General features: G+C 37.4%; 1 gene segment (V, D, J or C); it reads left to right on the forward strand.

Annotated features, from left to right (window-relative positions):
* The first annotated feature begins 7,007 nt into the window (after window positions 1-7,007).
* LOC120528817 lies at window positions 7,008-7,487 on the forward strand. The segment is given in 2 exon segments: window positions 7,008-7,063; window positions 7,180-7,487. Coding segments are annotated over 2 exon segments (357 nt in total).
* The last annotated feature ends 3,260 nt before the right edge of the window (window positions 7,488-10,747 follow it).

The raw sequence follows: 10,747 nt of genomic DNA on the forward strand, positions 1-10,747 counted from the left end.
GTTTTATGTCACTACACTGGTTACCTGTGTCATTCAGAATTGACTTTAAAATTCTGCTTATGGTTTATAAAGCCTTAAATAATCTGCCCCATCTTATATATCGGAATGTCTGACACCTTATATTCCAAATCGTAACCTCAGATCCTCAAATGAGTGTCTCCTTAGAATTCCAAGAACAAAACTTAAAAGAAGTGGTGAGGCGGCCTTCTGCTGTTATGCACCTAAAATCTGGAATAGCCTGCCAATAGGAATTCGCCAGGCTGATACAGTAGAGCACTTTAAAACACTGCTGAAAACACATTACTTTAACATGGCCTTTTTATAACTTCATTTTAATCGTAATTTAACTTAATCCTGATACTCTGTATGTTCAATTCATCATAACAACTATTCATGGTGGCTCTAAAATCGGTACTGACCCCTACTCTCTTTTCTGTTTCTTTTTCCGGTTTCTTTGTGGTGGTGGCCTGCGCCACCTCCACCTACTCAAAGCTTCATGATGCTCCAACAATGATGGACGGATTAAAAGGAAGAAGTCTACGTGACCATCATCATCATCAAGCCCTTCCGTGAGAACCCTAAATCCAAAGAGGACTGTTTCATTTATGTTAGGTAGAATGCCCAGAGGGACTGGGGGTATCATGGTCTGGAATCCCTACAGATTTTATTTTTCTCCAGCCGTCTGGAGTTTTTTTGTTTTTTCTGTCCCCTGGCCATTGAACCCTACTCTTATTCGATGTTAATGTTGATTTATTTTTTATAATTATGTCTTTCATTTTTCTATTCTTTAATATGTAAAGCACTTTGAGCTACTGTTTGTATGAAAATGTGCTATATAAATAAATGTTGTTTTTGTTGTTGTACACTTGCCCCTGCCACCACTTTGCAGTCTTCAATCTCCTTCGGATCATCTCTTCTGCAAATGATGTAATCTACCTGTGTGCATCTTCCTTCACTCTTGTATGTAACCCTATGTTCCTCCCTCTTCTTAAAATACGTATTCACTACAGCCATGTCCATCCTTTTGGCAAAACCCACTATCCTCTTACCTTCTTCATTCCTCTCCTTGACACCATAACTACCCAACACCTTCTCGTCACCTCTGTTCCCTTCACCAATATGTCCATTGAAATCTGCTTCAATCACCACTTTTTGTCCCTTGGGTACACTGTTCATCACTTCATCCAACTCACTCCAAAAATCTTCTTTCTCACCCACTGCACACCCAACTTGCGGTGCATATGCACTAACAACATTCATCGTCACACCTCCATTTTCCAGCTTCATAATCATTACTCTTCTTGACACTCTTTAAACCTCCAAAACACTCTTGACATATTGTTCCTTCAAAATAACCCCTAATCATTTCTCCTGCCATTCATACCATGATAGAATAATTTGAATCCACCTCCGATCCACTTGATCTTACTCCCCTTCCATTTAGTCTCTTGCAAGCACAATATGTCAGCCTTTCTTCTCTCCATCATATTTGCTAACTCTCTCCCCTTACCAGTCATACTGCCAACATTCAAAGTTCCTACCCTCAGTTCCACTCTCTTTACTTTCCTCCTCTCCTCCTGCCTGCGGAAAACGTCTCCCCCCTCTTCTTCTCCTTTTTCTTCTTCTGCCAACAGTAGCCCAATTTCCGCCAGCACCCTGTTGGCTAACAGTACTGGTGGCGGTCGTTGTTAACCTGGGGTTCGACTGAACAAGTATGGAAATTTGTATTGTTGTCCACATATTGATTTGGCAAATTTTACACCGGATACCCTTCCTAGCAGGACTTGCATAGATAGTCAACCCTTCAGCTCACTCTAGCTGGAAGAATTAATGTTGTTAAGATGAATATCCTTCCTAAGCTTGTCTTTTTATTTCAGAACATTCCAATATACAGTATATCAATAAATCATTTTTTAAGCAATTACATTCAACCATAACCTCATTTATTTGTAACTTAAAGCATCCACATATTCAAAGAGCAACCCTACAAAGACCTAAGGCAGAAGGTGGCATGGCTCTACCCAACTTTCAGTTTTATTACTAGGCAGCAAACATACAAGCTATAAAAACCTGGGGCCTCATGTATAAATGGTGCGTACGCACAAAAATGTTGTGTAAGAACTTTTCCACGTTCAAATCACGATGTATAAAACCTACACTTGGCGTAAATCCACGCACTTTTCCACGGTACCTCATACCTTGTCGTACACAAGTTCTCTGCTCTGTTTTGCAGACTGGCGGCACCCAGCGTCAAAGAAATGCTACTGTTCCTATGTGGTTACACCTTATTTCCCTGACGCGGCTTTATAAATACACTGAAACTAACCGCATATTGTTTATTAGTGTAATGCATCTGATTGTAATTAACTTGTAACAATATAATGGTCCAGGGAATAGCCATAGTATTCCAAATACCATAAATGCTTTAGCGTTGTTACTCTCACTGCACCTTCTTCTTCTTCTTCTTTCAACTGCACCCGTTCAGAGTTGCCACAGTGGATCATCTTTTTCCATATTACTCTCACTGCACCACTTGGAGTATTTATATCACTGTATCTGAGTGTGAATCACAGCAGCAGCTGATCGGAAAGAGAATTATCGGTACACAGCTTCAAGCACACGCTGTCTCAGCCATGGAAAAATGTTTCAAAGCCTGTCCTGTACGGACCTTGTGGTTCAGAAACAGTTTCATCCCAAGAACCTTAAACGCACTTAATCAATTGCTCCTTGTAGAACTGTTTGTACTTATAAGTACAATTGCCTCACTGTAAACTTGCACTACAGTTATAATATTACACAACCTGAGCCACTTTATAAAGCGCGTATTTACATATGATGACGATATCATTTTTAAGATGAAATGCAGCAAAATATGTTTATTATATTATACAGATAAAACTTTAACTTCATTTAAATAATCTATATTCTTCACTGGGACTGTCATGAAAGATAGAATAATGAAACATGTACTACGAAGATATTTCAATGTTCCTTAAACGTTTTGAAGAATCGGCGCTCTAAGCTTACAGATGGCTTAACGTCTATTACAGAGCTGATTGTGTGGCGATCGGTTACTTGGAGAAAGAAAAGCAAGGACTGCAGGGGCAGCTACGCCAATATATTTTGAATATAAAACAGAAATAGAAAATGACACAGCTAAAAATGCAGCGACAAATTTCGGCAAATGTTAAATGCTTGTGTCATGAGCACAAAGTGGCTATGCAGTGTCCGCAACGAACGTGGCCATCCACCGTGCATAAGATACCATATTGACATTGGCGGGTGAAGGGGCCACCGATTCTTCCTCTGCCCAAAGCCACAAGCCTAGAGCCGCCCCTGAGTACTGCTGCAATAAATAATTTCATCGAAGGTCGCACACATTCACTGCGCCGTGAAACCCATGTTTAATAACGTGCTTTAACTATCATCATGAAAATGATATCACGTATACATCTCAGTATTTTAGTTATTCAGAGAGCTGTAATATCACGAATGTAATGGATTCTGTGTCCAGTTGGAGGAAGAGATCCAGTTTAAGAAGCAAGTAGTGATTCACACACACAGAGCACATAGAAGATCACATACAAAACAAAGCATTTAACGTGCTACTTTAATTACGACGTGATTTGAGAAACTGGTTAATTAAAGATTTTAAGATGAAGTTTATGATGTTCTACTTTAATGACAAAATAAACTACATGATTAAAGTGGAAATGTCGAGATTGAAGTTGACATTTCGTGCTTTTTCCCCACTGTGTGCCTTTTTTTCTCTGTACCCTAATAAGCTTTCATATGACACTCAGACAGTGGGCTACAACTCGGCTTTTCACGGCGACTTTGATATGTGACTTCTTTTTTATTTCCGTCACTGTGCGACTTTGTGAACGTGAGCTTTCAAGTTTCTCCAACACGCTATGTCACTCGATCAACTTCCTTTTGTTGATTATACCACGGTTTAATTAAACAAATAGTTTGTTTTTCCTTTGCCTCCACTTGGTATTCGCTGAAATTCTTATATTTTCCCCCGTGCTTTTCCCATTGTCTTTTCACAGAAGGCTGAGCTTAAGGGCAATTTATATTGATTTGCATATTCAAAGAGGCGTAATTCTAGGAGGAGTTAGGGCGTTACATAATGCGTGTGCACGAGTGTTACTTTTCACGCTGATCGGGATTTATGTAGCGGAAGAACGTGGAAGTTGGAGTACGCACAGATTCCTGCATCTGGATTTCGGCTTTTGTGCTTACGTCATGTTATAGTGCGAATTCTACGCACGGCGTTATACATGAGGCCCCAGGACACAAATAGATGAACATACACAGGCTTGGTGCGCAATAGAAATAAAATCCTGCAATACTTCTTTATATTTCCTGATTTGTGCCCCAATAAATGCAAGTTATCTCCGATATACTAATAACCCAATTGTGTTTCACTCACTCAGACTATGGAACCAATGTAGAAAGCATTTTAAGATGGAGAATCTTTTATCTGTGGCGCCTCTGCATGAGAACCACCTTTAAACCCTCGCAAACATATGCAGTTTTTTATATCTGGAAAACATTTGAGATTAAATTACTTAGAGATCTTTATATAGACAACATCTTTGCATCCTACGAACAATTACATTCCAAAATGAACTTTCCAACAACACATGTCTTTCACTATCTTCAAATTAGAAACTTTGTTTAACAGAACCTGCCCAATTTTCCTCATGTCCCACCTCCTCTATGCTGGAAAAAATATTGCTCAGTTTAGAGGACTCAGACAGCATTTCTGGAATATATAAAATTATTTTACAGTCTTTCCCTTTCAAAGATCCAAGAGGACAATGGGAAAAGGATCTCTCACTCAACATCTCAGAAAAGGAGTGGAAGGTAGCCGTGCACAGAATTCACTTGAGCTCCATATATGCAAAGCATGCAATTATTCAACTCAAAATTATATATTGAGCACACCTGTGTCGCTTAAATCTGTCCAGAATGTTTCCAAGGCAAGATCCAACCTGTGAATGGTGCAATCAAGTCCCAGCCTCACTGGATTACATGTTTTGGGCCTACACCAAATTAACATCATTCAGGACAAATATCTTTAAGTGCCTTTCAGACAGCCTTGGAGTCACAATACCTCCTAACCCATTAACAGCTGTGTTTGATGTTCTTCCAGATGGTCTTAAAGTGGAGAAGGACAAACAAATTGTGATTGCCATTACTATACTGCTGGCATGCAGACTTATTTTGCTAAAGTGGAAGAATCCTAACTCTCCTCTTTTAATTCAGTGGGTAACTGATGTTTTATACTATTTGAAATTGGAAAAAAATTAATTCTCATTTTAGAATAAGCTCTTAAAGCACTGAGGAAGCAGATTCTCTTCCCATTTTCTTTTTCTTCCCCATTTATCTTTATTCGCCTATTAAACTCATCAATTTATTTATTTTTACTAGCTTTAAGTTTTACTCCATTGGCCATGCTCTCTTTCTCTGGGGTGGGGTTGATTTGTTTTCAATCTTTTTTTTTGTAAAAATTGATCTATTTATATGGAATGATTATAATAAAATCAATAAAATGAAAAAAAGTAATTAATCCTTGGAATCTTTAAGAGGCTGTCATCTTAAATTCTTCATCCAGTTTTTAATGAAAACTTTAGGGAGCCTATCCAGGTAGCATTGGGTGCAAAGCACAATCACACCTGAACAGGGACAATTTGGAACAACTAATTAACTTCATTTGCATATTTATGGGGATGTTGGATGAAATCCCAGGTATGCATGAGAAGAACATGCAAACTCCACTAAGACAACAAATTAGCATGAAATAATGAATGTAAAACACCAGATCATTGACGCAGTAACATTGCCCACTTTACCATTTTTCAACACTATTGAAATATGAGATTGTCAGACCTTATAATCTTAAAATATTTTTTAAAAATCTGTCTTGATATGAAAAGACTAATTTGTAATAGCTACTTTAAAATAATGAAGCTTTCTTTAGGTTAATCACCTGAGCAAAGAGTATTGAATAGCTGCTTCTTCAGTAAGCTTTTAACAAGACTTGAACACTCTAAAAGATCTGTTTTTTTTAGACTATTGACACTCGGGTCACAGTGAAGCTTCATCTGCAGCTTAAAGTGTCCTACAAACCTCTCTGAACACTTTGAGTCCCACTGGACAACCAGCTTGAACTCTGATTGTGAACAGTCTGTTTCTCACCTGTATCACAGTTTGTGCAATCTACCAGGAATCATCCATAAAGATGTTACAGTTCATATAACAATTTTTGTATTCAAATTTTTGCTGTTACTTTTTTCATCATCTGTTGCTTCATACTGTGAGTGGTACTAACATTTGACATTTTTAAAATCATTTTTATTGTTTTGAAAAATGGCTTCCAATTGTCTTTTGCAGATGTTTTGTCTATAAATGTGAAGTGCAGTTTGTCTTCTAAACTGTTTTTTTCTGTGTTGCAAGGCATCAAGTGCAGTAAAGAATCCAACCTAGATGAGATGCCATGCTTGTAGATTTCCAGTCAAACTGACATGAAGATCTTATAGATAGATAGATAGATAGATAGATAGATAGATAGATAGATAGATAGATAGATAGATAGATAGATAGATAGATAGATAGATAGATAGATAGAACTTTATGTGCCCCCTGGGGAACAACATAAAAAAAAAAACAACAACTCCACAGAGACTAAGGGCAGACAATGGAGTGAAGACCATGAATGATGTAACTATTTTACCACTTTATATCATAACAAAGCCTTGAACATCCAATTCTGATGGTGAGTGGAACAAAAGCAATGGCCAGAACAGGCCAAGGTCAGAGACATTTTCTTTATGGAGGTCACTTTTCAGTTTTTCTACACACATTCTGCTGTTCTTGTTTGTTTTGCATCTACAGGATTGTGCAGTTTGCATAGAGACACCCCTTTGTGACGCCCGTCTTGGTTCAGTACTCTGACAGAGTTTAAAACTTTCTGAATGAGACTCATTTTCAGAATCTACAGTCACAATGACTCCTTTCAATGTCCTCCTTATTGTACTTGTTTTCTGCCTTCATGGTAATAGAATTTCTACATTAATTGAATTAAGACAAAATGAGTTTAAAATGTACTATAAAGTATTTTTTATACTTCAGAATACATTAACAGCTTTATTTCTTTTATTTGTTTTACAGACTCAAGATGTCAGATTTCTGTAACTCAGCCATCAGCCCCAAAATCAGTTTCTATTGGAGGGAGCGTCACCTTCAGCTGTACCACTGGGAGTGATGTGAGTAACTACTTGCACTGGTATCAGCAGAGACCTGGAGAAAAACCTAAACTCCTCATCTCTTTTGCAAACAATCGCTTTGGTGACACCCCAAGTCGATTCACTGGCAGTGGGTCAGGAACTTCATACAGTCTGACTATCACTGGAGTCCAGTCTGAAGACGCAGGTCACTACTACTGTCAGCAAGATTTCAGCTACCTTTTCACACAGTGACAGAGACTCGTACAAAAACCTCACTGAGCTGTTGCTATGTCTGCAGGTGTAAAACTAAAACAAGACCAAAGAGGAACAATGAATAGAAAATGGACAGAGTGGAGGAAATCTGTGTTACAAAAACACAAGCAACTACCTCCAGCAGTTATTTTTTTTATTAAGACCTGTTCCAAAAGGAAATGAGCAGGAAATTACAGAGTCAATGGTTCAAATGCAACAGAATTTTCATCTTAGTGAAAGAATAGGAGTAACTGCTCAAAAATGGTGTCATGAAGAATGAATACAGCATGTATTGATTTCTATTATACTTTTCTCCATGTGACTTTTATTACATTTTTCTCAATTTAAGAGAACAATGGGGTAGCTGTGACATTACTATGCATTCACTTACTAGAATAAAATGGTTTAATTCATAGACTTGAAATGTGCACAGTAGACTAAAGTCATTACATCTCAATCCAAATCCTGCACAAGCAACTTCATGTCAAGTCTCAGGTAAAAAGTCAAAAATGCATTATTTGTTTTCTTTATGTCACGTCAGGTCACAAAACACACATTTATAATTTTAAATATTTTAATTTTAATAGTACTTTGATTTGTTTAAAGGTTTGTTTGAACCTCCTTTAATTTCTCTTGGGAAATTATAATAAACAAAACATATCAGAAGAAAAATACATATTGCTAATTTCAAAAGTTAACAAAAATAATCTTTTAAGTTGTTGATATTGTAATAAAAGCAGAAAGAGTCAGAAAAAGAGTTTGGGTAGACTTAGGAAAACCCAATTTAACAGAAGACAGTTTATTGCACAATTCACACAACAAATAAGTAGTCTCACTGGAATGAGTTTTGTGCCAACTTCAAAAGGTTTCTGTCTGAATAGGAGGTTCATCCTTGCCTAAGGCTGGTCCTAAAATGAAACCTGATGTAGGGTAGCCATCTGCGCTATAAAGAGGAACAACTGAAAGTTGTTGTCCACTGGGAGACATAAAAGGAAATGGATTTAAGAACTGTGTTGCACCCTCACCCTTCTCTTTTGTTGCTAGTTGTCAGGAACTTATAAAGTGATCTTCGGGCAAGTGTGTCTGGCAATGCTTAAAAGATTGAATAAAGAATGATGTTTGTTGTGGCCAGTGCTGGTGCTCACAAGATGATAGTAAATCCTGAAAAGCATGAGGCTAAAGCAAACTAAAGAGTTATTAAAGCAAAATAAAAACACAGATGAAGGAATACAATTGGGGTGACATAAAATATTAAAAAAATAAAGTCCAGCAGTTGTTCATAACACGCCTAGCACAGTAGCCTTTCTATTAACACTGGCCTTCTCCACCTTTCAGGTCATCCCTTGTCATCACTTCATTCCTAGATTTCTGTGCTGGTGGACAGTGACTGGTCACCCATGTTGTATATCAAGTACTCTACAACTAGGAGGACATCATGAAAAACTAAAGCTGTACCCCACACCTCTTCATGCTAAGTCGTCCCACCGTATCTTGGCAGTACAGCGATTGTACGTGTTTTACTGGTTATGAGATTAAACTGATGTTCATTTTTCTGCTAAACAAGCTTTATTACAATTTACATCTCATTGCCAGCAATTGAATAGGAGCTTGTACCATTGATATGAGTCCAAATTACTGTGTTTTGTCTAATAGAATAATGATGTATTTATGAAATAAGCTACTAGTTATAATAATATTTGAGTTAGCTCAACTTATTAGCATTATTAATGGCAAGTAGTTGGCTCTTAATATGTCACATCAGAGGTTAAGTACTACTGAACTTGCTTCATAATGAGCTTTCTAAAGAAACATCAGAGACTGAACAGCTTAATAAATAAATAATGCAACCTCTGAAGAGCTAAATGAAATTTCCCTAGCATGAGTTTTAAGAGTTTTTTTTTCTTCTTCTTTTACTTTTCTTTTCTTTTTTAATAGAAGAACTAGCCTGAGTTGCCTCGAAAACTTGCATATTGTAATCTTTTTAGTTAGCCAATAAAAGGTATCATTTTGCTTGGCTTTTCTCTACATTCATAATGGCTAACACGGTACAACACTCTAGTACTACTTTTTAATACTAAAATACTTTTTTAAAATATTATGTATGTAACATGTGTGATATAGATAATCTAAGACATTACTATTAAGGAATACACATTAGATACTGTAGATAGATAGATAGATAGATAGATAGATAGATAGATAGATAGATAGATAGATAGATAGATAGATAGATAGATAGATAGATCTTTCCAAAGAAATACAATAATTTATTATAAAAAAATATAACTTCAACAGCCCTCTAAAAAACACAAGAATTACAAATCAAAAGAGAACCTCTGGCTTTGCCAAAGATTAGAGAACAGTCCCAGACACAGTGAGGCATTATAAAGACATTGCTGTTGGTATAATGGAACCCCAGTAGTGATTCCCGACACTCTTCTGCTAAATAATTTGTTGACTGAAAGTCCTCAATGTTAGTGTGTTGGAGAGAGGATGTGCAGCATTGTTGAAAATGGCACTCAGTTTTATCTTTATTTGCTCCTCCACTACTAACTCCAGGGGGTCAAAAGTGTGTCCCACCCCTGAACCTGCCTGTAAGCAGGTTGTTGATTTGGTGCATCTCACTTGAAGTGATGTTACTGGCTCAGCAGACCACAGTGTTGCAGAAGATGTGAAGGATGTCACTACTCACATTAAAGGAATGCTCCCTCCTGAAAGAAGTGTCTGCTCTGGCCTGACTTTGTCCTCTGAGGTCACTCTTTGCTATCATTGAAGTAGACTCTCAAGTAGTTGTAGGAGTGCACCACCTCTACATCCACTTGCTGAATAGTGACCGGGTGTAGTTCTTCTGTGGTTTCTGTGAAATTCCATAACCAATTCATTGGTTTTGCTGATGTTAGGTTGCAGACAATTCTTTCTGCACCAAGAAACAAACTTCTTCACTTGACTCAATGTACTCTATCTCATTCCCCTTAGGAATACACCACATAAGTGAAGAATCATCAGAGAATTTTAGCAAGTGACATGACCTGGTATTATATTTATAGTTAGAGGTGTACAGAGTGAGAAAAAAGGAAACAGGACTCTTCCTTGTGGATCTCCATTTTTTCTCACATCCATATCAGAAACACAGTCCTTGAGTCTCACAGACCGCAGTCTAACTGACACTTAGTCCATTATCAAGGACACCATAGTCACTTCCACCCCACATATCCCCAAATTTACATCTTTAGAGTGATGGCTGCATGGCTTTTGAGGCA

The sequence above is a fragment of the Polypterus senegalus genome, chromosome 4 (assembly GCF_016835505.1).
Source record: "Polypterus senegalus isolate Bchr_013 chromosome 4, ASM1683550v1, whole genome shotgun sequence".
In the NCBI taxonomy this organism is placed as follows: Eukaryota; Metazoa; Chordata; class Cladistia; order Polypteriformes; family Polypteridae; genus Polypterus; species Polypterus senegalus.